Source organism: Salvelinus namaycush, chromosome 1 (genome assembly GCF_016432855.1).
Source record: "Salvelinus namaycush isolate Seneca chromosome 1, SaNama_1.0, whole genome shotgun sequence".
In the NCBI taxonomy this organism is placed as follows: Eukaryota; Metazoa; Chordata; class Actinopteri; order Salmoniformes; family Salmonidae; genus Salvelinus; species Salvelinus namaycush.
Window position 1 is genome coordinate 57,101,310 of NC_052307.1, and position 27,830 is coordinate 57,129,139.

Sequence of the window (27,830 nt, forward strand, 5' to 3'; positions counted from 1 at the left end):
AATGTCAAAGTGGAATGATGTTTTTACATTTTTGTACAAATTATTTAAAAATGAAAAGCTGAAATGTCTGGTGTAAATAAGTATTTAACCCCTTTGTTATGGCATGCTTAAATGGGTTCAAGACTAAAAATGTAAGTTGCAAAATGTAATAACTGTGTGTAACATGATTTTTGAATGACACCTGTACCTCATCTCTGTACCCCACACATACAATTATCTGTAAGGTCCCTGAGTTGAGCCGTGAATTTCAAACAGAGATTCAACCACAATGACCAGGGAGGCTTTACAAAGGTCACCTATTGAAAAAGCAGACATCAAATATCCCTTTGAGTATGGTTAGGTTATTAATTTCACTTTGGATGGTGTATCGATATACCCAGTCACTACAAAGATAAGGGTGTCCTCCCTAACTCAGTTGCCAGAGAGGAAGAAACCGCTCAAGGATTTCACCATGCCAATGGTGACTTTAAAACAATTACAGAGTGTAATGGCTGTGATAGGAGAAAACTGAAGATGGATCAACAATATTGTAGTTAGTCCACAATTCTAACCTAATTGACAGAGAGAAAAGAAGGAAGCCAGTACAGAATAAAAATATTACAAAACATGTATCCTGTTTGTAACAAGGCGCTAAAGTAATACTGCAAAAAATGTGGCAAAGCAATTAACCTTTTGTCCTGAATACAAAGTGTTATGTTTGGGGCAAATCCAATACAACACATTACTATCATATTACGGGTATGCTTGTAATCGTTAAAGACTGTTTTTTTCCCCCGGATAAGAATAATAAAGCAAAATCCTAAAGGAAAACCTGGTTCAGTCTGCTTTCCACCAGACACTGGGAGATGAATTCACCTTTCAGCAGGACAATGACCTAAAATTCCAGAAAATTATGTCACGGTTTTAGAAGCTTCTGAAAAGCTAATTGACATCATTTGAGTCAATTGGAGGTGTACCTGTGGATGTATTTCAAGGCCTACCTTCAAACTCAGTGCCCCTTTGCTTGACATCATGGGATAATCAAAATAAATCAGCCAAGACCACAGAAAAAAAAATTGTAGACCTCCACAAGTCTGATTCATCCTTGGGAGCAATTTCCAAACGCCTGAAGGTACCATGTTCATCTGTACAAACAATAGTACACAAGTATTAACACCATGGGACCAAGCAGCTGTCATACCGCTCAGGAAGGAGACGCATTCTGTCTCCTAGAGATGAACGTACCTTGGTGCGAAAAGTGCAAATCAATCCCAGAACAACAGCAAAGGACCTTGTGAAGATGCTGGAGGAAACAGGTACAAAATTATCTATATCCACAGTAAAATGAGTCCTATATTGACATAACATGAACGGCCGCTCAGCAAGGAAGAAGCCACTGCTCCAAAACCGCCATAAAAAAAGCCAGACTACTGGCAACTGAACATGGGAACAAAGATCAAACTTTTTGGAGAAATGTCCTCTGGTTTGATGAAACAAAAATAGAACTGTTTGGCCATAATGACCATCGTTATGTTTGGAGGAAAAAGGCGGAGGCTTGCAAGCTGAAGAACACCATCCCAACCGTGAAGGACAGGGGTGGCAGCATCATGTTGTTGGGATGCTTTGCTGCAGGAGGGACTGGTGCACTTCACAAAATAGATGGCATCATGAGGGAGGAAATTATGTGGATATATTGAAGCAACATCTCAAGACAGGAAGTGAAAGCTTGGGTCTTGCAAATGGACAATGACCCCAAGCATACTTCCAAAGTTGTGGCAAAATGGCTTAAGGACAACAAAGTCAAGGTATTGGAGTGGCCATTTCAAAGCACTGACCTCAATCCTATATACAATTTGTGGGCAGAACTGAAAAAGTGTGTGCGAGCAAGGAGGCTTACAAACCTGACCCAGTTACACCAGCTCTGTCAAGAGGAATGGGCCACAATTCACCCAATTTATTGTGGGTAGCTTGTGTAAGGCTACCCGAAACGTTTGACCCAAATTAAACAATTTAAAGGCAATGCTACCAAATACTAATTGAGTGTATGTAAACTTCTGACCCACTGGGAATGTGATGAAATAAATAAAAGCTGAAATAAATCATTATCTCTACTATTATTCTGACATTTCATATTCTTAAAATAAGATGGTGATTCCAACTGACCTAAAACAGGGATTTTTTACTTGGATTAAATGTCAGGAATTGTGAAAAACTGAGTTTAAATGTATTTGGCTAAGGTGTATGTAAACATCCGACTTCAGCTGTATCTAATCAATATACACTGCTCAAAAAAATAAAGGGAACACTTAAACAACACAATGTAACTCCAAGTCAATCACACTTCTGTGAAATCAAACTGTCCACTTAGGAAGCAACACTGATTGACAATAAATTGCACATGCTGTTGTGCAAATGGAATAGACAAAAGATGGAAATTATAGGCAATTAGCAAGACACCCCCAATAAAGGAGTGATTCTGCAGGTGGTGACCACAGACCACTTCTCAGTTCCTATGCTTCCTGGCTGATGTTTTGGTCACTTTTGAATGCTGGCGGTGCCAGAGCCCTGCAAAATGACCTCCAGCAGGCCACAAATGTGCATGTGTCTGCTCAAACGGTCAGAAACAGACTCCATGAGGGTGGTATGAGGGCCCGACGTCCACAGGTGGGGGTTGTGCTTACAGCCCAACACCGTGCAGGACGTTTGGCATTTGCCAGAGAACACCAATATTGGCAAATTCGCTACTGGCGCACTGTGCTCTTCACAGATGAAAGCAGGTTCACACTGAGCACATGAGCACATGTGACAGACGTGACAGAGTCTGGAGACGCCGTGGAGAACGTTCTGCTGCCTGCAACATCCTCCAGCATGACCGGTTTGGCGGTGGGTCAGTCATGGTGTGGGGTGGCATTTCTTTGTGGGGCCGCACAGCCCTCCATGTGCTCGCCAGAGGTAGCCTGACTGCCATTAGGTACCGAGATGAGATCCTCAGAGCCCTTGTGAGACCATATGCTGACACATGCACATTTGTGGCCTGCTGGAGGTCATTTTGCAGGGCTCTGGCAGTGCTGCTCCTTGCACAAAGGCGGAGGTAGCGGTCCTGCTGCTGGGTTGTTGCCCTCCTACGGCCTCCTCCACGTCTCCTGATGTACTGGCCTGTCTCCTGGTAGCGCCTCCATGCTCTGGACACTACGCTGACAGACACAGCAAACCTTCTTGCCACAGCTCGCATTGATGTGCCATCCTGGATGAGCTGCACTACCTGAGCCACTTATGTGGGTTGTAGACTCAGTCTCATGCTACCACTAGAGTGAGAGCACCACCAGCATTCAAAAGTGACCAAAACATCAGCCAGGAAGCATAGGAACTGAGAAGTGGTCTGTGGTCACCACCTGCAGAATCACTCCTTTATTGGGTGTGTCTTGCTAATTGCCTATAATTTCCACCTTTTGTCTATTCCATTTGCACAACAGCATGTGAAATTTATTGTCAATCAGTGTTGCTTCCTAAGTGGACAGTTTGATTTCACAGAAGTGTGATTGACTTGGAGTTACATTGTGTTGTTTAAGTGTTCCCTTTATTTTTTTGAGCAGTGTATATTGTTTTATTTTTCATAATTGTTTTTGTGTATTTTGTGTAGATTGTTGACAAAAATGATATTCAATCCATTTTAATCCCGCTTTGTAACAAGGGGCGTGAATACTTTCTGAAGTCACCTTATGATTGCTATAGTCTCTTTTGCTACTATTATCAGTAATTTCATGAAGGGCTCTTCTCCTTAGCCGCCTCCTTCATCTAATTAATCCACAGCCAATGATGTTAAATTGACTCATTGATGATCAGAGTTTTAGATTAAACTCTGTGCCCCACTGGGTTTGGTTCCTGTCATTAGGCAGTAGTATAGTAGTGGCTGGTGTGTGGGCTGCTGTGTGGCCCACGTTGGGAATGGAGTGGCTATGAGTCATCACATTAGGTTATTAATGATGGCCTGCTCTCAGTGCCCCTCTGACTTCCTTCAGATTTTCAACTGAGAATAAGCCATGATCAGTGACTCTCCCCTAGTGTGTTCCTTAGAGGCAACAGCCAATCAATGACTAGCCAGAGCACAATGGTCGAACTTTTATGTGTGGGTTGTCAACTTCTAAAGTGACTGCCTGTTTCACAGCAAAATGTGGAGTGCTGTCAATAAAGGTATGGTCCTAAGAAGCGTAGGTCACAGTGGAGACCACTTTCTGTGCTGTCACAATCATTTATATCCCATTCCACCAAACCCTGCAGTATGTACACGAAATCACTAAAGCAAGTCTGATGAGAGTCACTCTGATGGCTAAAAAATGTGTTTGGCTTGTTTGAAAGCAGCATACATAATGCATTGTGCAGAAACAGCTTAATATGTTTTTTCTTTACCTTAATGTGATCATTGTTGAGGTGTTGGTGAAGAAACGTATCCAGGAACGTTTGTAGCAGACATTTGTGAGGTGTGTTAATCCAAAAATGGCACAGTAAACTAACCCAGAAAAAGCACTCAGGCCCTCATCTCAACAGAGGGGCTTGTGGGTAGGTAATCATACCGTAGGTAAAGAGTTTGCAGTCTAACAACATGATGTGGTATCGAGGTGATTGGATGGCCCTTCATGGTTGGAGTGCCCCCGCACTGTGCTCAAAGCATAGAAAAACACAATGCTTTTTAGCTTTGTACCCCAAAATATCAAATGGTTGTGCAATACTGGCTCTTTTGTAAGAATAAGGTTATAATATTGCTGCTTTCGAAGCTGGTTTTGCTCTGCAGAGGCGGCAGGTGAGATGTTGGAGGCTCTGAGTGTGTGGCTTTCATTTAAATGGTTAGTGGCCAGCACTTCATCCTCCGAGCTGCATTCACAGTAACATAAACAAACAGGTCTTCTGCTATGTAGAGAATGTGGTGTGTGTGTGTGTGCGCACCCGTGCGTGCGTGCATGTTGGTACGTGTGTCCGTGCGTGAGCGACTGTCAAAATCAAATCATATCAAATGGTGTTGGTCACACACATATTTAGCAGATGTTATTGCGGGTGTAGCGAAATGCTTGTATTCATGGTTGTGACATTTGATGTTGTTTCCTGCATATTAAGGCTTATTTTCAGGGAGCTAGTGGAAGTGGTAGTGACAGCTGCAGTGTGACAGGCCTATATCAGGACATGCTGGGAACAGCCAGTAGCTGCCATCCATGCCCTGCAGTCGCATGGCTCACTAGTGGCACAGTTCAAAGGCACGGACGGAAACAAATGGTGCTCGAAAAGGGAATAAATATAAATATGTCCTAGATGTTTCATGTTTTGAGTTCTGATTGCCTGTGAAAGTCGGTGTTCGACCAGGTTTGCCAAATGCATTATGTCCAAACATGCAGCATGCAGGCTACGTTGAATCTTGCATAGTGACAAAATGGAAGCGCTACAATTTTCCTCCACAACGAAACAGTGTCAGACCTTGTCTGACCCACATCAACCTAACAACCACCAGTGAATATGACTCTTGTCATCTCTGTTGTTCTGCAGGGTTGCTCTTGGTCTGTCATCTTCGTGGACCTGGATGCCCACAACAGGAACAGACAGACACTGTCCTCCCTTCTACCCAGAGAATCCAGGTCCCACGTGAGTAAATATAATTAAACCACTCCTTACTAAATACCACTCTGTGCCATTATGATGTATTGGCTCAGTGACCAGTCCAATCTCCCAGTTCACCAGTAAAGAGAGGAATAATCATTTTTCTCCGGTAGTAAGAGCAACTAGACAGAAAAGTGCTCCTGTAAATGAATTGGTTTAATTAGGGGAAATGGAAGAAATGCATTGGAGCTACAACATGGGCTAATGGGAGAGAGAGGTGGGGATGGAGTGAGAGAGGGCTGCGGAGGAAGGGGGTGAAGGGAGTACAGTAGAAGGCTTATGCAAGTAAAACGTTGAGCATCTTAATTATATATGAGTCTCTGACTAATATGTTATTAAATGTCAGCCTCTTTAATGTTGGAAAGTGGCCATTAGCAGAGAGAGAGAGAGAGTGGGTCCCTTAGTCTCTTAACCCTTTACTAACTACCTGGAGACAACTGGCACATGGGGGTGAAGGGTTTACTTAGGAAATGATCAAAAGCTGGCATCTGTTTTAAATGTTACACATTTGAAACCCCCTTTGAACCCCAATACAGAATACGGACGCCGCCCTCTTGCCCTGCATCAGCTACCCTGCATTCGCTGTGGATGACGACGCCCTCTACAGTCAGACCCTGGACAAGGTGGTGCGCAAGCTAAAGGGGAAGTATGGCTTCAAGCGCTTCCTGCGTGACGGCTACAGGACCGCCAATGAGGACAAGAACAGGAGACACTACAAACCGGCTGAGATGAAGGTCTGTGGTTTAGTTTAAAAGCCAACCCTACAGACTGATTGTGATGACTAACATGCGCTACAATGACTTGACTTTTTCCATTTCAGCTCTTAAAACCCCTTACGCTTGTGGGAATTGGCCTATTATGGATAGGGCTAAATTGAAATGTTTCTTACATAAGAAATATGGAAAGCATATGCATAACAATGACAGCAATTAGAAGGGAACAGTTTGGAAATGATGGGGAAATGATTAGACTAAAGGTGAGGACACAACAGTGTCAACACACGAGTGAATCCAAACATTACACTTTTGATTTTATGTTCATTTGATAATTACTGTACTTTCCGCTGCATTTGTTCAGAACAAATCTGAAAATACTTTGGATACATTCAGTAATATGAAGATTCTTTAGAAAATTTGACAAGGGTTTGAGTGAGAGGTCTAACTGGTGTTTCCAAGTGGACACACACCTCTCCAAAGTGTACACAGTTCCTAAGTCATTTCAATGCACTTTTATGACTCAAAGAAGAGTCTTCAACTATAAGGTGCTATTTTGATCTCTTCTAGCTGTGCCGTTAAGGAGCTAGAACAAGCACACTTGTAGTTGTTTTCTTTGGAACACAGCCCTGCATCCCCACCCTCCTTTACACAATTACGATCCATTATACATCGCAAGCTGGGTCAGGTTGGCATAATTTGAAAGCTTGTTCTACTGCCAAAGTAACTAGCTAAATTATAAAATATGATCTTACAATCTTAGGCATTCACTACAGATACAAATACTAGGCAATTCAGAGAAGCAGATAGTCATTTTGGTGCGCATTGAATGGAGACGCGGGATGCATTCAGATGAGTGGTCCGCGGCAAAGTTTCTTCATTCTGTTCAGAACAACCCATATGTTGACACTTCATATTACATGAGTTTTATGAGATGGAAATGTGAAGTGGACTCAGAGGTGTTTTGGATTGCCTGTGTATGACATCAAAGCGGTATTTCTTATAATCCTCAACGTCTCATCTGTAAAAATGCATAGAGTCCTCGTAATTTACAGAATTTCCCTCACTCAGACAACACCGTTTGCCAAAATAGCCCAATTTAGCGGGAGCGATGAGGCAACTTCTTGTTGTGTTCGGTGCTCAAGTTCAGAACGGCTGTCAGTCAAAACCCATACTGCGCTGCTCCGACGTAATTTATAGCATGTTACTGTAAGGGAAAGGGGTATACCTAGTCAGTTGTACAACTGAATGCGTTCAACTGAAATGTGTCTTCCGCATTTAACCCCTCTGAATCAGAGAGGTGCGGGGGGCTGCCATAATCGACATCCACATCTTCGGCGCCCGGGGAACAGTGTTTTTTTTTTAATGTAGATATTTTTATTTTATTTAACCAGGTAGGCCAGTTGAGAACAAGTTCTAATTTACAACTGCGACCTGGCCAAGATAAAGCAAAGCAGTGCGACAAAAACAACACCGAGTTACACATAAACAAACGTACCATCAAAGAACTGCCTTGGAACACAGTGGCTGTGGTAGAGCATTGGGTCAGTAACCGAAAGCCTTGCTCGGGGGCAGAACGACAGATTTTTACTTTGTCAGCTCAGGGATTTGATCCAGCAACCTTTCGGTTACTGGCTCGACGCTCTAACCACTAGGCTACCACAGCCACAGCGTTCCAATTTAGGCTCTTATCAGTGCCCAAATCTACCATTATCAACCCATATGCAGGTACGAGTATAAAGGGTTAATCCAGTTTTTTGTTTTCCTACGACAGAGGCCACACAATTGTGTCTGCTCTGCCGTTGATAAATCCCAACTGAAGGCATATTAACTTCAGGATTAGCTGCTGTGCCTGCAGAGTGTGAATTTGGAGCAGGGCAGCTACTTAACACTGAGCAAATTATTGCATTAGCCGCAGCACTGACCTCCCAGAATTAATGAGCTTGGATTCAACAGGGGGAAACACAAAGTGAGGTAATATGGGAATAATCTGAGCCACTAAACTTTAAAGTTTCATTATAGGATTTAGAGTAGGTGCAATCAACAGGTCCCAGTCAACCCATTTCCTAATTGGAAGCTGGATATTACACTATAAAATGCCTCGTGATAAATCATTTTGAAATCTCATCCATTACGGTAAGTAATGCATTAGGCCATTACATAACATTCTAGGATTGTATGGTTCTCTGCACATGCACAACCTCTTCTTGCTGCCCACTCAAATAGCTAGAAGTCACATGTGAGTGTATTGGATCACAATGGAAGTTGTACATCATATTTTATATCTGCAATATGCTGTTTCAGGTGGGAAGGCATTGATTGCAGGTTTATTCAATTTGAAAACACATATCTTGTTAGATTTTTGAAATCCTGTAATGTTACCTATTACAAGTGAGGAGTGCATCCTGTCGAACAATATAGAGTTTCACAGTCTGTGGAATAGCTGAGGCAGAAAGCTCCTGGGATAGCTGGTGTTTACTGCCGAAGTAGGCCTCAGTGATTGGTCTCTCGACCCCTGTAGCATTTTATTAAATATCTCCACCATTTTGTACCTTATCTCTACTGGCACAGACGCATGTAAACACACACGCACACACACACACACACACACACACACACACACACACACACACACACACACACACACACACACACACACACACACACACACACACACACACACACACACACACACACACACTAGCATAACCCAGCTGTGTCAGCCTAACCCTTGAGCAATGACGAACAACTCACAGTATGGTATGCAACATAGCTTTGGTAAAGCTGATAACAAAATACAAGAATACAGATGGAGAATAGAGATGGTTGGGGGAATCATATGTTAGATTTCTTTTGATTTGATGGACTGATGGCTGAAGCAGTCCCTGTTATCTCTGCTATAACAGCCAAACTACAGGCTGGGAAATGATGTGTGACCGCTCCAATTAACAGCCTTTATTTCATTACGTTGTAGTCTCTCTCTTATCTCCTATTGCCATGGAGATTGTCTGCAGAGATGGGAGACGGCGATAACAAAGTCTTAATTACGTTTCAGGAGGGTTGGGAGATGTTGTGCTCCTCTCTCAGAAGGCAAGGAAGCCAAGCATACCACGAAAGTGAGCTGCTGCTTTGGTCCCAAAAAGATTCCTTAGGTGACTGTCTGAGAGCTAGTCAATTTGAAGAAGGGTTGTTCGGTAATGCAGATATATCCTTTGGTCTGTTTCATTCAGTGTTCTTTTAGTGTGTCCTCGTGTAATTGATCCACTAAGTTTAAATGATTTATGTTACCTTTGGTTTGTGAATGCTACATGAAAACAGAACAGAACCAAGGACACTATCTGACAAATGATTAATACCAACAACAACAAAAGGACTGGAGACTTATTACATCCTCACAGTTACTGTTGAAAATTCTCCATGGAATTATTGAAATTAATCAATTGCTGTTTCGCTTTACAAACATATCTACATTTGGCTAGTTTTTCATTTCAACCCCAGATGATTTATGGGCAGAGGGGTGGGTGGTGAGGGGAGTCTGAAGCTATGTAATGTAGTTATTGGTTGGCTGGGACTCCGATAGCATCTCAGAAGTAAGTGTTTTTGCCTCTGTTAAACTGTTAGAATTGGAAAACAAACTCACCAGTCATCACCTGTTAATAGGTGTTTTCAGTGTGTGTTTTGGGAGAGGCCATCACTTGCTACTTGCTGCATCTATTATAGAAGCTGACGAAAAGGATTGTTGGTGTCTGAGCATTGTTATTGCCACTGACACACAGCAATACATTTAGAGATGAATGCACCATGTGTATTTCTCTTTCAGGTTAGGAAACTAGTGACCTTCTCTGTGTTATGGCTTTTTCATTTCTTCAGAGACGCTTTTATGAAAATCAAATGTTCTCTTCTCTTTCAGCTCTTTGATGGCATTGAATGCGAGTTTCCCATATTTTTCATCTTCATGATGATTGATGGTAAGTCTTACACAATAAACATCACAATGGTTGTGATGTTAATATAATAACATTGTTATTTTTCTATTTTTCTATTTTTATAATTGTTTCATTTTCATTTTATTCGTTTTTTTACTTCAGTTTATTTGAATAAATACTTTCTTAACTGCATTGTTGGTTAAGGGCTTGTAAGTAAGCATTTCACTGTAAGGTCTACACATGTTATATTTGGAGCATGTGACATTTGATTTGATTTGAGTATTGGGTTACATAGAACTTGAATATCTGACACTTTTTTTGCCATTTTATTGTCTGTATTTGATTTACAGGGGTCTTCAGGGGGAACAACGCCCAAGTCAAAGAATACCAAGACCTGTTAACGCCTATCATTTTTCAATCTTTTGATGGTGAGTTTTCCTCCTCCGTTAGGGATCTGTGTTCTAATGGAACTACTGTACACATACAAACCCATACATTGCCACACACACACACACACTCAATTACTCTAGCAGTGTTTCCCCCTAAGGATCTTTTTCAGCAGTGGTGGTAAGGGTGCCGGGGGGGGGGGGGGGGGGTGTACTGCTACTAGCGTTAGCACAGTGACATGCTAGCTGTTCGAGCCAACGACTATCCATTTAAAAGCGTGTCTCGGCAGGAATATTTATATTGCAAAAAATGATTTATTTTTTTTGCGGCGGTGGCAACGATTCAGCAGTGGTGGGCCACCGCTGCTAAATGAATATAGGGGAAACACTTATTAGTCCCTCTCACATACACATTCATGCTGGCATCCGTGGGAGTCTTTGAGAAATGCACATACATTTTGGTTGTGAAGATTACTGTTATTTTCATATTACACGTATTACAATATCCATATTAATCTCCCACATGCTGAGTGCACGAAAGCTGTTCTCATATTTCAAGGAGCTGGTTTTTATATCAGCCTTCACACAAAGCTGTATTTTTCCCCAGTTAAGAAACCACATTAAAAGACAGTCTCAGGATCCAATAGCCTCTGAAGGATGCATGTTGCTTCAGGAATACTTCTCAGTGGTGGCAGACAGAGTTGTCACCTCCTTTGGCTTTGTGGTGTCTTTGCATTTGTTATGCAGAGAAAGTATTGTACTCCCGGTGCGTTCCATCTTGGAAATTTGACATTTCTTCACGTGTGTCTGTTAAGATACCTTTGAATAGATACCTCCCACTCCTTTCTCCTGAGCAGCAGACACATAAACTGCACTCCTTTCGATGTATCAACCTCCTGGAAATTCCATTAGTGCCTTCTATTCGACATGTTTGTAATCACCCAGCACAGTAAAGTGTATCTATTTCCGTCCTGTGTGTCGTGGATCAGGCCATGCTGTCATCCCGAAGTACTACCGCGTACCTGCCGACTTTGTGGGGGCGGAGCAGAAGAAGTACGGGAGCCAGAAGCGTTTCCCTGCCAACACGGGCCAAGATGGCATGCTGTTCCTGTGGGGCCAGGCCCTCTTCAACATCGCCAGGCTGCTGGGTCAGTCTCTCTCTGTCTGTCTTCTCTTCACTGACCTCACCTCACTGTCAAATACCTTCTCTGACTGCTGGCTGGAGAGATATTCTCTATAGAGCATGCTCGCTGGGGTGTTCACTATACTGTTGTCACGTCAGACTGCAGAGGTCACGGAGTTCAGATATTCGGTTCAACATATGTATTTGCTGTATGTTTGTGAAGTTGCTCACAGGTTAATGGGTTCTCATTACAAAGTAAGGACTTTTTGTAAGGAAAGGTCATTTTATGGGGTGTATGTCCAGTGTATCAGTTGGAACCTTTAGTGTGCTCTCCGTGTGTTCACACCTCCACTCTGCCATGTCTCTTTTCCAGTGGATGAGCTGATCAGCCCCCAAGACATCGACCCCATCAAACGCTACGTACCCCGACAGGATCAGAGGAACGTCAGCATGAGATACTCCAATCAGGTTAGACTCCCATTCCCATGTGACCATCCTATGATCAGCCGTGTTTGGCCATCACTATAATCAGAGATACTAGATATAATGACAAGATGCTTGTGTCTCCGCCTTAACAATGGGATTCGTTGTCCACAGATTAGAATGGCAGGCTGTCAAGCTCCCGCCTGTTTCTCACTTTGAATTGGTTGATACATCTGGTTATTTGAATACTTTTTAAAATATTCGATGAGGAGTGTTGACGTCAACCGCTTGTATCCAATGAAGAGTGAGTGCTTAGCCTCATGAATATGCATAGACAGTCTCGAATTTCAACAGTGACAACTCAAATATGAAGTGTTTTACACGCTCAACAGTTTCCCGTGTATCAAGAATGATCCACCACCCAAAGGACATCCAACCAACTTGACACAACTGTGGGAAGCATTGGAGTTAACATGGGCCAGCATCCCTGTGGAATGCTTTCGACGCCTTGTGGAATCCATGCCCTGACGAATTGAGGTTGTTCTGAGAGCAAAAGGGGGAGGGGTGCAACTCAGTATTAGGAAGGTGTTCGTAATGTTTTGTACACTCAGTGTATATCAGTACACTCTTAACATTACAAAACTTCTATTAGATCAAATAAGCGTCACGTATAATTTTTATCTTGACTAGATTATACCCTCTCTCATTGCCCCCCATTCAAAAACTCCTCACATGCTTAATAACTAATGATCTGCTTAACGTGGACAGAGTTTGCGCGGAGGAAAACCTCTTGCTTCGCCTCTTCCTCTCTGCTATAATTCACTTTAGAAACCGTGTAGTTTGCGTCCTGGATGCTGATTGGCTGAAACAGCATTCCAGCCATGTGTAGACAATATACCAAGCGTATGAATCAAAATAACTTGTTTACTGTTCTAATGATGTTGGCGACCAATTTATAATAGCAATAAGGCACCTCAGGGGTTTGTGGTATACGGCCAATATACCACGGCTAAGGGCTGTATCCAGGCGTTGCGTTGTGCGTAAAAACAGCTCTTAGCCGTGGTATATCGGCCATATACCACACCTCCTCAGACCTTGCTTAAATAATTATCCTGATATAAGGGAACTACTGCAGACTACTATACCCCCTCTGCGTGTATACATGAGTCTGCGTCATTCTATATATCATTGATTCGGATGTCATGTTCTGATTTTCTAGGACAAACTTTGATGTATTATTCCAAACCTGTGTTGAAATGCTCAAGGCTCAAACGAGAGGTAAAAATCAATGGGAGGGAGAGAGATCAGGAGTCTACATAATTTATCTTCAGGGTAGCTTTCCTCCTGCCTGAATCCACAGTCGATCTCACCTCAGTGGGAAAAAAAACAGGTTTGTTGTTTTATTCATGACGCAAATGCTCAGCTAAGCAGCTCACCCTGGAGCAGAGGTTGGAGCGACAGTACCGTCTCAAGCCTTTCCCGGCGGAACGGGGGCGAGAGCACGGTGGGAGGGGATTGCGTAATGTACACAAGCGCGTGGAGCGGCTGTCTCGTTGCCTTTACATCACTAACCCTTTGGTCCGTGGGGCGGTGCCTGCGTGCGTGGGCGCGCTGCGCTTTCACATGGAATTTATGGTTGATTTGTGTTCCCATTTCTCTGATATACTTTGCATCATCATGTCTGCATTGCACTTAAAGGCACACTCTACATAAGACCATTCCATGATACATTAGACTAGACCTGCTAAACTATTCCCGAATGGAAGAGGGCAGTGCAGCTCGATTCTGCTGTGCTGTGAATAGAATAACACACATTAACACTACATTAGAATGGCGAGTGGAGTTACATTTAGATTTGACTGTTCAGCAAGCTTGATGCTATACATTAAATGTGTGATGTGGTAACAAATCTAGGCGATGCCCTGAGAACTTCTAGATAATTCACGAGAGGATGCGATTCACATAGTACACGTCTTATTTATGTAATGTTAGTGCTATACATATTACGAAGAATATAGTGCAATTTTGTATGCTCAGCAGCTCTGAATTGAAATGTCATAAAATTCCCAGAGCCTGTATACTTAATGTTAAATTGCTATTAACCAATACAAATAGTACATTCTTTTTGGTATTGTATATATTTTATGCACTTCCCAGAATGTCAGGCCCAGTAAGCATTAGACCCAGATCTCTGTGTGTGTGTGTGTGTGTGTGTGTGTGTGTGTGTGTGTGTGTGTGTGTGTGTGTGTGTGTGTGTGTGTGTGTGTGTGTGTGTGTGTGTGTGTGTGTGTATCTAGGTAGTTTAGTATTTAAGAAACCATTAAATCAAATCAAAGTTTGTGTCATGTGTGCCGAATACAACAGAAATGCTTACTATGTACAGTAACCAACAGTGCATTTTTTAAGTAAAAAATAGGTATTAGGTAAGTAAAGAAATAAAAAACATCAGTGAAAAGACAGTGAAAAATAACAGTAGCGAGGCTATATACAGTAGCGAGGCTATAACAGTACAGTAGTGAGACTATAAACAGTACAGTAGTGAGGCTATATACAGTACAGTAGCGAGGCTATAACAGTACAGTAGCGAGGCTATATACAGTACAGTAGCGAGGCTATAACAGTACAGTAGCGAGGCTATATACAGTACAGTAGTGAGGCTATAACAGTAGTGAGGCTATAACAGTACAGTAGCGAGGCTATAACAGTACAGTAGCGAGGCTATGTACAGTAGCGAGGCTATAACAGTACAGTAGCGAGGCTATAACAGTACAGTAGCGAGGCTATAACAGTACAGTAGCGAGGCTATGTACAGTAGCGAGGCTATAACAGTACAGTAGCGAGGCTATAACAGTACAGTAGCGAGGCTATGTACAGTAGCGAGGCTATGTACAGTAGCGAGGCTATAACAGTACAGTAGCGAGGCTATAACAGTACAGTAGCGAGGCTATAACAGTAGTGAGGCTATAACAGTACAGTAGCGAGGCTATAACAGTACAGTAGCGAGGCTATGTACAGTAGCGAGGCTATGTACAGTAGCGAGGCTATGTACAGTAGCGAGGCTATGTACAGTAGCGAGGCTATAACAGTACAGTAGCGAGGCTATGTACAGTAGCGAGGCTATAACAGTACAGTAGCGAGGCTATGTACAGTAGCGAGGCTATGTACAGTAGCGAGGCTATGTACAGTAGCGAGGCTATGTACAGTAGCGAGGCTATAACAGTACAGTAGCGAGGCTATAACAGTACAGTAGCGAGGCTATAACAGTACAGTAGCGAGGCTATATACAGTACAGTAGCGAGGCTATAACAGTACAGTAGCGAGGCTATAACAGTACAGTAGCGAGGCTATAAACAGTACAGTAGCGAGGCTATATACAGTACAGTAGCGAGGCTATATACAGTACAGTAGCGAGGCTATATACAGTACAGTAGCGAGGCTATATACAGCACAGTAGCGAGGCTATAACAGCACAGTAGCGAGGCTATGTACAGTAGCGAGGCTATGTACAGTAGCGAGGCTATAAGAGTACAGTAGCGAGGCTATGTACAGTAGCGAGGCTATGTACAGTAGCGAGGCTATAACAGTACAGTAGCGAGGCTATAACAGTACAGTAGCGAGGCTATATACAGTACAGTAGCGAGGCTATAACAGTAGCGAGGCTATTTACAGGCACTGCTTAGTCGGGCTAATTGAGGTAGTATGTGCATGTAGGTATGGTTAAAGTGACGATGCATATATGATAAACAGAGAGTAGCAGTAGCGTAAAAGAGGAGAATGTGAAGTGAATGCTCCTTGTCTGTGGTTTGTTCCACATGAGAAGCGATGCGTTTGCTCGGCTCAGAGGTTGAGTCAGATCAGACACCCCAGGGAGTTTCAGGAAACACTCTCCAAATAAACACAAAACAAAAGCCAGAGAGGAGATATCATTAAGCCATATGCCTTAAAATATACACCCACTCACAAACACATACACCATCAAAGCCCATGCACACGCACAGCAAACACGTAATACACAAGTATACACCAGATTAGCTAATCAGACACACATTTTCACTACCGTAATACTGAGTCAAAGAAGGACACATATGAACACAAATACACGCAAAGACGCATTCAAAAACATAATAATTCATTGGAGTTTTATGTAAACTCAAAGGGCTTTACTTTGTGGGGGAACTCGCCTCATCCACCACCAATGAAATGAGCAAATAAATACAAGTAATTTCTCTTTTCTTTCGCTCTCTTTTCTACATGCGTACACATACACTCATCACACACACACCTAGTCACAGTATCGGATGCGTGTACTGTACAGTTGCTCTCTGGCAGCCAATTCCTTATAGCTCTAGTCCCCATAACAGAAACAGCTTTCTCTTTAACTGAGTGATTCTGTGAGCCACAGAACAAGGTTAATGGAAAATGTCCAAAGCACAGCGCGTCCCGGGAGCTGTCACTCAGGCCTGCATCTGTGATAAGGTCTGAAGGTGAGAGGGCTTCAATTGGCCATCACGGTATGAGGCACAAAGAAGCCCCTTCAGAGAAAGAAAGGCGCAACATGGTAGGCATTTGAGGTTGTCGATTTTAGTGTCTCTACTAAATGCACAATGATGTTGGGGAATTCATTTTACAGTCCTGACAGTAACCCAGAATGTCTTTTTCAAACTTTCCAAGCTTTTGAAAGTCAAACTCTAAACCCCTTGCTCATACCTTTTCTGCATTCTGGGTTCCATACTACAGGTTTGTTTTGTGTCACCATATGAAGGGAAAGGCTTCTCAGATCCATTGTAGAACAAAGGAAAATGTATTCAAATCAATCAAATCATTTGTCACATGCGCCGAATACAGGTGTAGACCTTACTGTGAAATGCTTACTTATAAGTCCTTAACCAACAATGTTTTTATGCAAATAGTCTGGGTAGCCATTTGATTAGCTGTTCAGGAGTCTTATGGCTTGGGGGTAGAAGCTGTTTAGAAGCCTCTTAGACCTAGACTTGGCGCTCCGGTACCACTTGCCGTGCGGTAGCAGAAGCAACGGTCTATGACTAGGGTGGATGGAGTCTTTGACAATTTTTAGGGTCATCCTCTGACACCGCCTGGTATAGAGGTCCTAGATGGCAGGAAGCTTGGCCCCGTTGATGTACTGGGCCGTACGCACTACCCTCTGTAGTGCCTTGCGGTCGGAGGCGAGGCCGAGCAGTTGCCATACCAGGTAGTGATGCAGCCAGTCAGGATGCTCTTGATGATGCAGCTGTAAAACCTTTTAAGGATCTGAGGACCCATGCCAACTCTTTTCAGTCTCCTGAGGGGGAATAGGTTTTGTCATGCCCTCTTCACGACTGTCTTGGTGTGCTTGAACCATGTTAGTTTGTTGGTGATGTGGACGCCAAGGAACTTGAAGCTCTCAATCTGCTCCACTACAGCCCCGTCGATGAGAATGGGGCCGTGCGCGTTCCTCCTTTTCCTGTAGTACACAATCATCTCCTTTGTCTTGGTCACGTTGAAGGAGAGGTTGTTGTCCTGGCACCACATGGCCAGGTCTCTGACCTCCTCTCTATAGGCTGTCTCGTAGTTGTCGATGATCAGGCCTACCACTTGTGTCATCAGCAAACTTAATGATGGTGTTGGAGTTGTGCCTGGCCGTGCAGTCATGAGCGAACAGGGAGTACAGGAGGGGACAGAGCACGCACCCCTGAGGGGCCCCCGTGTTGAGGATCAGCGTGGCGGATGTGTTGTTACCTACACTAGGGCCCCCAGTGTTGAGCGTAGCAGACATGTTGTTGACTACCCTTACCACCTGGGGGCAGCCCGTCAGGAAGTCCCAGGATCCTTAGCTTAGTGATGAGCTTTGAGGGCACTATGGTGTTGAACGCTGAGCTGTAGTCAATGAATTCATTCTCACATAGGTTTTTCCTTTTGTCCAGGTGGGAAAGGGCAGTGTGGAGTGCAATAGAGATTGCATCATCTGTGGATATGTTGGAGTGTTTGGGCGGTATGCAAATTGGAGTGGGTCTAGGGTTTCTGGGATAATGGTGTTGATGTGAGCCATGACCAGCCTTTCAAAGCATTTCATGTCTACAGACGTGAGTGCTACTTGTCGGTAGTCATTTAGGCAGGTTACCTTAGTGTTCTTTGGCACAGGGACTATGTAGGTCTGCTTGAAACATGTTGGTATTACAGACTCAGACAGGGAGAGGTTGAACATTTTTGATTGATTATGTAAAAAATGAAATAATTTGCATGTTTTAACATAGTAGAACAAACATTAGAGGGATTTCAATGCGCCATAGATTATGCTGTTCTGAGGACACAATTTTATATGCATAATCCAGACAATGTTTCTTCCCTGTTTTGATGTGACACACTGAATGGTTGTGAACAGATGGATGTTCTTTTTTCCCTTGCATCCAAAGATAAATAATATTCATTAGCAAGACAGGGCTGCCAAATGGCACATTGACAGTAGAGCAGGGCTGGGCCCCCCTCTGACAGCACAGTAGAGCAGAGCTGGTGCCCCTTCTGACAGCACAGTAGAGCAGGGCTGGGCCCCCCTCTGACAGCACAGTAGAGCAGGGCTGGGCTCCCCTCTGACAGCACAGTAGAGCAGGGCTGGGCTCCCCTCTGACAGCACAGTAGAGCAGGGCTGGGCTCCCCTCTGACAGCACAGTAGAGCAGGGCTGGGCTCCCCTCTGACTGCACAGTAGAGCAGGGCTGGGCTCCCCTCTGACAGCACAGTAGAGCAGGGCTGGGCCCCCCTCTGACAGCACAGTAGAGCAGGGCTGGGCCCCCCTCTGACAGCAAGAGCCCAGGAGAGATTGCCGGTGACCTGAACCTGCAGCGAGTAGGCCATCTCTCACTTAACGTGACAGTAAAAGTTGTTCACAGCGTCTGCTTTAGCAATTTTACAAGGCCCCGGTCAAATCAAAGCCGCATTAATGTGTTTTTATACATTTGGCCCAGTGGTTTTTCCCAGCTCCCTTTCTGGTTTATTGGCCATCATTAAAAAAAAAAGTTTAACATTTATTTAACTAGGCAAATCAGTTAAGAATAAATTCTTATTTACAATGACGGCCTACACCGGCCAAACCCAGACGATGCTGGGACAATTGTGCGCCACCCTATGGGCTGGTTGTGATACAGCCTGGATTCGAACCAGGGTGTCTGTAGTGACGCCTCAAGCACTCGGGAGCCCACTAATGGATAGTGAGCAGGATAACTTCCAATTTGGCTTTCATTGTCTTTCCAAAGGCAAGCATCTACAAAGTTGACCACCTCCTCCTTGATCTTTTATCATGCTGCTGAATGTGATTTTATCATGCTGCTGAATGTGATTTTATCATGCTGCTGAACGTGATTCTCTCTGTGAGTCTCGCTGAATGTGGCCCATCGTGTGCTCTCCCCCTCTCCCAGTGCCCTTTATCAGAAAGGTCTCTATTTGGGTAAAAACAACAGTTGTGTGTCATCATCCCTGTCTGGGCATATCAATTATCTGTCATGGTGAGCACTGTGCTGGGGTTAGAGCCAGGTCAGTCACATGTGCCAGAGCAGAGCCCATTTAGATGGCACTGTCATATGGGTCTCCTAACTCGCTCGTGCTGCTGCAGTTGCCATGCCAATGTTACAGCACACCGGGCTCGGTGCATTAAAAACAAACAAAAAAACGGCCTGTGGGTGGCGAGCTGGAAAAGGGAAAAGGGCTTTGACATTATTATGACAATTACTGCCACGTAGGTGACTTGTCAGTCTCTACACTTACTCTCACTGCCCTCCCATTCCTTCTGGGTGACGCAGTCCCGCCTGACTCTGTCAGCTTAGAGGGCTTTATTGTATTGGGGAGAGACAACGGCATTGACATGGCAAGTGCATGTTCAGGAGTGTCTGGGCTGGTGTGTCCGCTCTCTGGGTGACGCTGCTGCATCACCCATACTGAACAGTTCATAGTCTTTGGTAATCGGGTCTGCCTATCTCTCCCAGTCTCCCCAGCAGAATCTCAATGGGAATTACATCAAATACACTAGGTTTGACAAGCCCAGGCTCAAGGAGGCTTTCATAGGGCTCAGCTTAATATAAATTGATTTTTTTTTGTCATAAGGATTGCAGACTAAACCTGATATATCTGCAGTATGCCCGGAGAGAGAAAGAGAGAGAGGCTGATGCGTATCAAATTCTCAGCAAGGATCCCTCCATAATTACATAGCAAAGAATCCAATCCCCAGTCTTTCAATTTCTGTGAAGTGATTGTGTCTGTACCGCCACTGTTACATTCATATCCCAAACCAAGTTCATTAAGTCAGCCTTTGTCATGCTACCTGGAAATGTAAAATGCAAGGAAATAAAGTGTGCTTTTAAATGCCAACCTTGAGAAAGTACAATCAAAAACGTGGCTCCTGCTTGGCTGTCTGCGCACTTACAATGTGCAGCACGCCACTGCCAATAGCATATGAGATAGCGTTGTCTTAGTGCCTTGTCAAGCTTATTTTAAACAACACACTAGTAACACACATACAGTGATGCAAGTTTAGTATATGTACATTCAGGGCATAACCCCTTTGATCTAAACTTGCACGTAAAGATGCCGAGCAACAACAGAGTGCATTTTATTTGGTGTTTCTCTGTTGTGTGCACACTCATGGGTACGTTCATGTGTATGTATAGGATTGTGTCTATGTATACTGAACAAAAATATTAACACAACATGCAACAATTTCAAAGATTTGACTGAGTTACAGGTCATATAAGGAAATCAGTCAATTGAGAGCAAAATATTAGGAAGGTGTTCCTAATGTTTGGTATGCTCTGTGTGTATGAAAGAGTCTAGAGTGGCGTGTGTGTGTGTGTGTTTATAGCAAGTGTGTGCTGGACTGATGCTGTGAAGGCCAATGGCCAGTCCCTGTCGGGCTGTGCAACCTTGAGCTGGTTAGCTTGGGTCAGTGGACAGAAGGTCTCAGCAGGGTCTAGCACTGAATCACTGAAGACATATTGAGCGGAGGGGGATGGGGCTGGGATAGGAGGGATGGGACTGGGATAGGAGGGATGGGACTGGGATGGGACTGGGATTTGAGGGATGGGACTGGGATAGGAGGGATGGGACTTGGATGAGAGGGATGGGACTTGGATGAGAGGGATGGGACTTGGATGAGAGGGATGGGACTTGGATGAGAGGGATGGGACTTGGATGAGAGGGATGGGACTGGGATGGGAGAGATGGGACTGGGATGGGTGGGATGGGACTAGGTTGGGAGGGATGGGACTGGGAGAGGAGGGAAGGGACTGGGAGAAGTGGGATGGGACTGGGAGAGGAGGGATGGGACTGGAGGGATTGTTGTCTTCACAAGCTGTGTCAGAAAAGGACAGAAACTGTAATATAATATATGCCATTTAGCAGATGCTTTTATCCAAAGCGACTTAGTCATGCGTGCGTACATTATACGTATGGGAATCAAACACAATACCCTGGTGTTACAAGCACCATGCTCTACCAACTGAGCTACAAAAGATGGAAACACAGGCTACTATATGTAAAAACCAAATGTCCCCCCATCGGGCTCCTGGCGGTTTCCTACCATATACAATATAGATTTGAATGCTATTTCATACTACGGTATTTACAGAGATTGAACTGGATCTTAAGCACTTAGAAATGTGTAACATATTGTACGAATTGCAGGACTGAACATAAATGGATGGCATTGGACAACAATTTATTGCGAAACATTTTCAGGGACCCATTTTGGCTCGTGAGCGCTACTTTCAAATCTACTGGATGGAATTACACAAAACCAATGTAACGCATCTTTAAGTTCCTGTTTTTGTACATTGGTTTTACATCTAAGATAAGTGAAATCTGCTAACGTTACAATTACTTCATATATTTTTTTAGATTGACACTTTTCCTCTGTGAAATGATTCAGTCTTAGTTATAATTTACGTAGTGACTATTCTTTTGAAGTAGTGTTTCTTCAGGCTATTGAACCATGTATTGGAGTACATTCATAGTTCAATTTCTTTGAGGAGATAGGCCTACAGTATGTGTATATTTTAGTTACTAGTTATTTGTGAGCAAAGCAGGATTATGCCTCTGAGAACTAAGGTGCTTTCCAGATGCTTGGAAAGTTCCACTGTGTGAAACGCAATCTGTATGCAGAGGACACGTGTTGGTACCCAGCGTGCAGTGTGAGAAGTCTGAAGGGGCCTTCTCTCTCCATCAGCACCACTGTGTCACATTTCAATGCTTTTAATTTGGGAAAATCTCAAATGAAGCAGAGATTAAACTCATTTATATTTGCAGTCTGGAAGTGGCACTCATGAATCAGCTTGTTTTGCAATTGGGCTTCTACTAGTTTAGATGCACATTTCTCATGCTGAGACACAAGCTACTGTTGATGCAAATTGCTTACCTAAGTTGGAGGAGTTTTACTTGCAGGTGTTTTTTTTTCTTTTTTTTCTTTTTCTTTCTTTTTCTTTTTTTTCCCCAGGAGCAATTTATTGTACTCACTCTTTTCAACAGCCTGATATGCGAGAGGAGTAGCTAGACAAGTTGTAGAAGAGCATTTATTCCAATTAGTGCGGTTTTTCTGACAGATGTTTCTGTTCTCAATGTATTGATGTTATTACTTTAGTAGCAGCATATGGAGAATGTGCCTGAGGAAGTAAATATTTCAGCTCTCCTTCAGACAGAAGAGCCTTGGGTATATACTGCAAATAAGACCATCATTACTCTAAAAGAAAACAAATACGGAACAAAGAAACTCTCCATCTATCTCTTCCTCTGCAAACAATACACGTCTTCCTCTAAACCCAGTCAAAATGTTAAGTATTTTGTTTGTGTTTATACAGTATGTCTGTTCACACATTTACTGAGCATTGAGGTGGCATTATGAGAGACCGCTTGGTCAGTGTTTCCTGGATGTAGTGTCCTCAGTGTGTTGTCCCTCCATCTGCTCTGGCCCCAGTTACCCCAGGAGCTGGGGGGACCCTGGCCTAGGGCCCAGTGCCAGGTGCCAGCAGGCAGGAACATGAGGCGCTAATTGAAGCTTGACCTGTCTTATCCATTTTTTGGGGTTTGTTCCTGAAACATAACGAGATCTCTACAATACCTTTTAAGAAGTTCCAGTACATTCTGCTGTCCTATTGAAGTGTTGCTTTAAACCTAATTACCTGCCAGTGAAGTATAGTGGTGGGCTGGAGAGAGAGAAGATATTTCCTGCATTATTTCAAATCAAAGTTTATTTGTCACGTGCGCCGAATATATAGACCTTACAGTGAAATGCTTATTTACAGGCTCTAACCAATAGTGCGAAAAAAAGGTGTGTTTGTGCGTGCGTGCGTGCGTGCGTGTGTGCGCGTGTAGGTAAGTAAAGAAATAAAACAACAGTAAAAAAACATTTGAAAATGACAGTAGCAAAGCTATATACAGACACTGGTTAGTCAGGTTTATTGAGGTAGTATGTACATGTAGGTATGGTTAAAGTGACTGCATATATGATGAACAGAGAGTAGCAGCAGCGTAAAAGAGGGATTGGGGGGTGGTGGGACACAATGCAGATAGCCTGGTTAGCCAATGTGCGGGAGCACTGGTTGGTCGGGCCAATTGAGGTAGTATGTACATGAATGTATAGTTAGTGACTATGCATATATGATAAATGGTGTTGATGTGAGCCATTACCAGCCTTTCAAAGCACTTCATGGCTACGGACGTGAGTGCTACGGGTCTGTAGTCATTTAGGCAGGTTGCCTTTGTGTTCTTGGGCACAGTGACTATGGTGGTCTGCTTGAAACATGTTGGTATTACAGACTCAACAAGGGATATGTTGACAATGTCAGTGAAGACACCTGCCAGGTGGTCAGCACATGCCCGGAGCACACGTCCTGGTAATCCGTCTGGCCCCGCAGCCTTGTGTATGTCGACCTGTTTAAAGGTCTTACTCACGTCGGCTACGGACAGCGTGATCACACAGTTGTCCGGAACAGCTGATGTTCTCATGCATGCCTCTGTGTTGCTTGCCTCGAAGCGAGCATAGAAGTGATTTAGCTCGTTTGGTAGGCTCGTGTCACTGGGCAGCTCACGGCTGTGCTTCCCTTTGTAGTCTGTAATAGTTTGCAAGCCCTGCCACATCCGACGAGCGTCGGAGCCGGTGTAGTATGATTCAATCTTAGCCCTGTGTTGACGCTTTGCCTGTTTGATGGTTCGTCGCAGGGCATAGCGGGATTTCTTGTAAGCTTCCGGGTTAGAGTCCCGCACCTTGAAAGCGGCAGCTCTACCCTTTAGCTCAGTGTGAATGTTGCCTGTAATCCATGGGTTCTGGTTGGGGTATGTACGTACAGTCACTGTGGGGACGACGTCCTCGATGCACTTATTGATAAAGCCAGTGACTGATGTGGTGTATTCTTCAATGTCATTGGAAGAATCCCGAACATGTTCCAGTCTGTGATAGTAAAACAGTCCTGTAGTTTAGCATCTGCTTCATCTGACCACTTTTTTATAGACCGAGTCACTGGTGCTTCCTGCTTTAATTTTTGCTTGTAAGCGGGAGTCAGGAGGATAGAGTTATGGTCGGATTTACCAAATGGAGGGCGAGGGAGAGCTTTGTACGCGTTCTCTGTGTGGAGTACAGGTGATCTATAATTTTTTCCCTCTGGTTTTTTATTTCCATCTTAATTTCTTTTTTTCTTTATTTCTTTCTCTCTTCAAATGGTTCCTTTGTGTTTTGGAGAAGAATGCTAATGAGATATGATTTCCATTGCAGTGTTTTAGAAGCCACTGCTCACAATTAATCAGCAGAGATATCTGTGAACCTCTTTTACCCCCCCCTCTCCCGGATTCCTCTGATTAATGATAACGAGGGTGTTGAGAAAAGCCTGCTCTTTCCGCCCAAACAAAATGGCTTCTAGCCTTCTCTTCTCTGCCTGCGTCAGACTTCCCGCCGGGTCATCTAAAGGAGCGTTGCCTCTGATGAACAGCCCCCTCCTGTGAATCACAAGATGTTCTTTTCTAATGGCTCAGGGATTTTAATCATTTAACTCCAGTGATATGATTCACTCTGTTTACAAATCACTTATCTCTGAATACATCTCCCGGGACTCAGCGGAGCTGAGGCGGAAATGCAATTGCGGCAAATAGATGAGAAAGTAAGCATGATCATTAGATCAACGTCATTCTATCCTGAAAGATGATTCCTTGAAAGATTCACAGGTGTATGACAGGCAGTTGTATCATATGCAAACCTTTCACCTTAGTCCATAGTTGTGAGCTTTATTCATTTAACCTACTTCTGAAGCAAGGAGGCACTGCTTCTCCGACGCATCTGTGACAATGTTTACATGCACACACCAGTATTCTGTTATTGTTCAGGATAATCCAGTATTCTGCTTTTGAGCTCACGCATATAAACATCATATCCCGTTTACAATAACCCGAAAAAGCTTGTATCCCGGTTATGTGAAACCAGGATAAGATGCCTGGAATATGCTGATCTTAGACGGGATACTGTGGCATGTAAACATATTATTTTGTTTACTGTTGTTTTTCTCAGTCTGCAGCAGGCTCAGTTGCGCATAATCAAGGGTGTTGTGTGATGATGTTTTCATCTGATTATCAAACAAATCACTTCAAAAAGTAGGCCACCTGCGCAGTTCCGTTCCCCATAATAATTCTAGCATAATTTATTGACCCCTAATTTAGACTGCTTCTGCTTCTCATTTCCGACATTTGGTAGGACATTTGTTTGTCAACTACAATTAGATATAGGCAGCTTTTCTTCTGTCATAACTTGTTGCCCTAGAAGACTAAATAAAGTTGTGCTCACCAGAGTAATGTCTTACATCGATAGAATGCGTGCACTAATCTAGCTAACAACGGTGAAGTTGTCTATTTGGTTTAGGGACCGGGAAGAAAATGCAATAACTCAAACAGTGGAAAGATTGGTCCTGTGCAAAATGGCCATTGTCATCAGTTGAACCAGTTTTAATGAAGTAAATGAAAAGCTGAGAAAACAATGAAACACGTTTCTAATAAGACTTCACTTCATCTTGGGCGCATATTTTACAGTATGTGGTTCAAATAGTCTGCTTGCATAAGTGTCAAAGATGACACAATACGCACCCATTCACATTTTCTCAAGAGATGCTGAAAGAAAGAAATCATATTTCTCCACTCCTGTTCCCGAGAAACCAGCGTTTTACTGCAAGAAATGCATAATTCTGCAGGAGTTATTATATTACTGTACATGTGAGAGGCTATAGGCCTACAGTCAGTCCAGATTTCAGTTACTATTCCATTTCACCCATACAAACTTCAATTAGGAATATTCTGTTTATTCACGGATACAGGGATACTCGTGAACGGGATATCAAAGGTGCATGTAAACAGGTTATCCAGGAATAAGAGCTACTATCCAGAATACTGTGGTCACTGATACTCCTGATTTAATATGGCCAACCCAACTACTACAAAAACAGTAGTTTATAACCACTCTAAAGATTACCACTGTTCAAACTTCTGTAATGACAGGGTACGGTGAGGAATGTTTCATGGTTCACCTCTCTCCCTCCTCTCATCACTCTTTTATTCCCTCAAAACACTTTATCTCCTATTCACAGCTTTACTTTACAAGCGGCGCAATTTTCACTGCAATGCATTATACCAGAGATAACAACTCAGTATATTATTGTGATTTTGTTATATACTATTAACCGAATTTGTATTTTCCCCTGCAGTTGAGTATGTTCACCTTTCTATCTCTTTCTCTCTGTGTTCCAGGGTCCCATTGATAATGACACGGTGGTCCATGTGGCCCTGATTGCTGAGAGCCAGAGGTATGTGATGGGAAAGATAAATAGGAAACAGTGTGCGGTAGCTATGTGTCTCTGAGATCAGAGAATAGTACAGTTGAAGTCGGAAGTTTACATGCACTTAGGTTGGAGTCATTAAAACTCGTTTTTCAACCACTCCACAAATTTCTTGTTTACGAACTATAGTTTTGGCAAGTCGGTTAGGACATCTACTTTGTGCATGACACAAGTCATTTTTTCAACAATTGTTTACAGACAGATTATTTCACTTATAATTCACTATATCACAATTCCAGTGGGTCAGAAGTTTACATACACTATGTTGACTGTGCCTTTAAACAGCTTGGAAAATTCCAGAAAATGATGTCATGGCTTTAGAAGCTTCTGATAGGCTAATTGACATCATTTGAGTCAATTGGAGGTGTACCTGTGGATGTATTTCAAGGCCTACCTTCAAATTCAATGCCTCTGCTTGACATCATGGGAAAATCAAAAGAAATCAGCCAAGACCTCACAAGTCTGGTTCATCCTTGGGAGTAATTTCCAAACGCCTGAAGGTACCACGTTCATCTGTACAAACAATAGTACGCAATTATAAACACCATGGGACCACGCAGCCGCCATACCGCTCAGAAAGGAGACACGTTCTGTCTCCTAGAGATGAACGTACCTTGGTGCGAAAAGTGCAAATCAATCCCAGAACAACAGCAAAGAACCTTGTGAAGATGCTGGAGGAAACAGGTACAAAAGTATCTATATCCACAGTAAAACGAGTCCTATATCGACATTACCTGAAAGGCCGCTCAGCAAGGAAGAAGCCATTGCTCCAAAACCGCCATAAAAAAGCCAG

At 43.4% G+C, this 27,830-nt stretch overlaps 1 protein-coding gene across 2 annotated transcripts in view; it reads left to right on the forward strand.

Annotated features, from left to right (window-relative positions):
• The window catches only part of LOC120046182 (phosphorylase b kinase regulatory subunit beta-like), a 74,394-nt gene that overhangs the window by 25,784 nt on the left and 20,780 nt on the right, over nt 1-27,830 (forward strand). For both annotated transcript variants that reach the window (XM_038991207.1, XM_038991215.1), the window contains 7 exons: nt 5,512-5,607; nt 6,159-6,356; nt 10,246-10,303; nt 10,612-10,689; nt 11,637-11,795; nt 12,144-12,238; nt 26,949-27,004. In XM_038991207.1, coding sequence (XP_038847135.1) covers nt 5,512-5,607; nt 6,159-6,356; nt 10,246-10,303; nt 10,612-10,689; nt 11,637-11,795; nt 12,144-12,238; nt 26,949-27,004 — 740 coding nt within the window. The remainder of the gene's footprint in view (nt 1-5,511; nt 5,608-6,158; nt 6,357-10,245; nt 10,304-10,611; nt 10,690-11,636; nt 11,796-12,143; nt 12,239-26,948; nt 27,005-27,830) is intronic.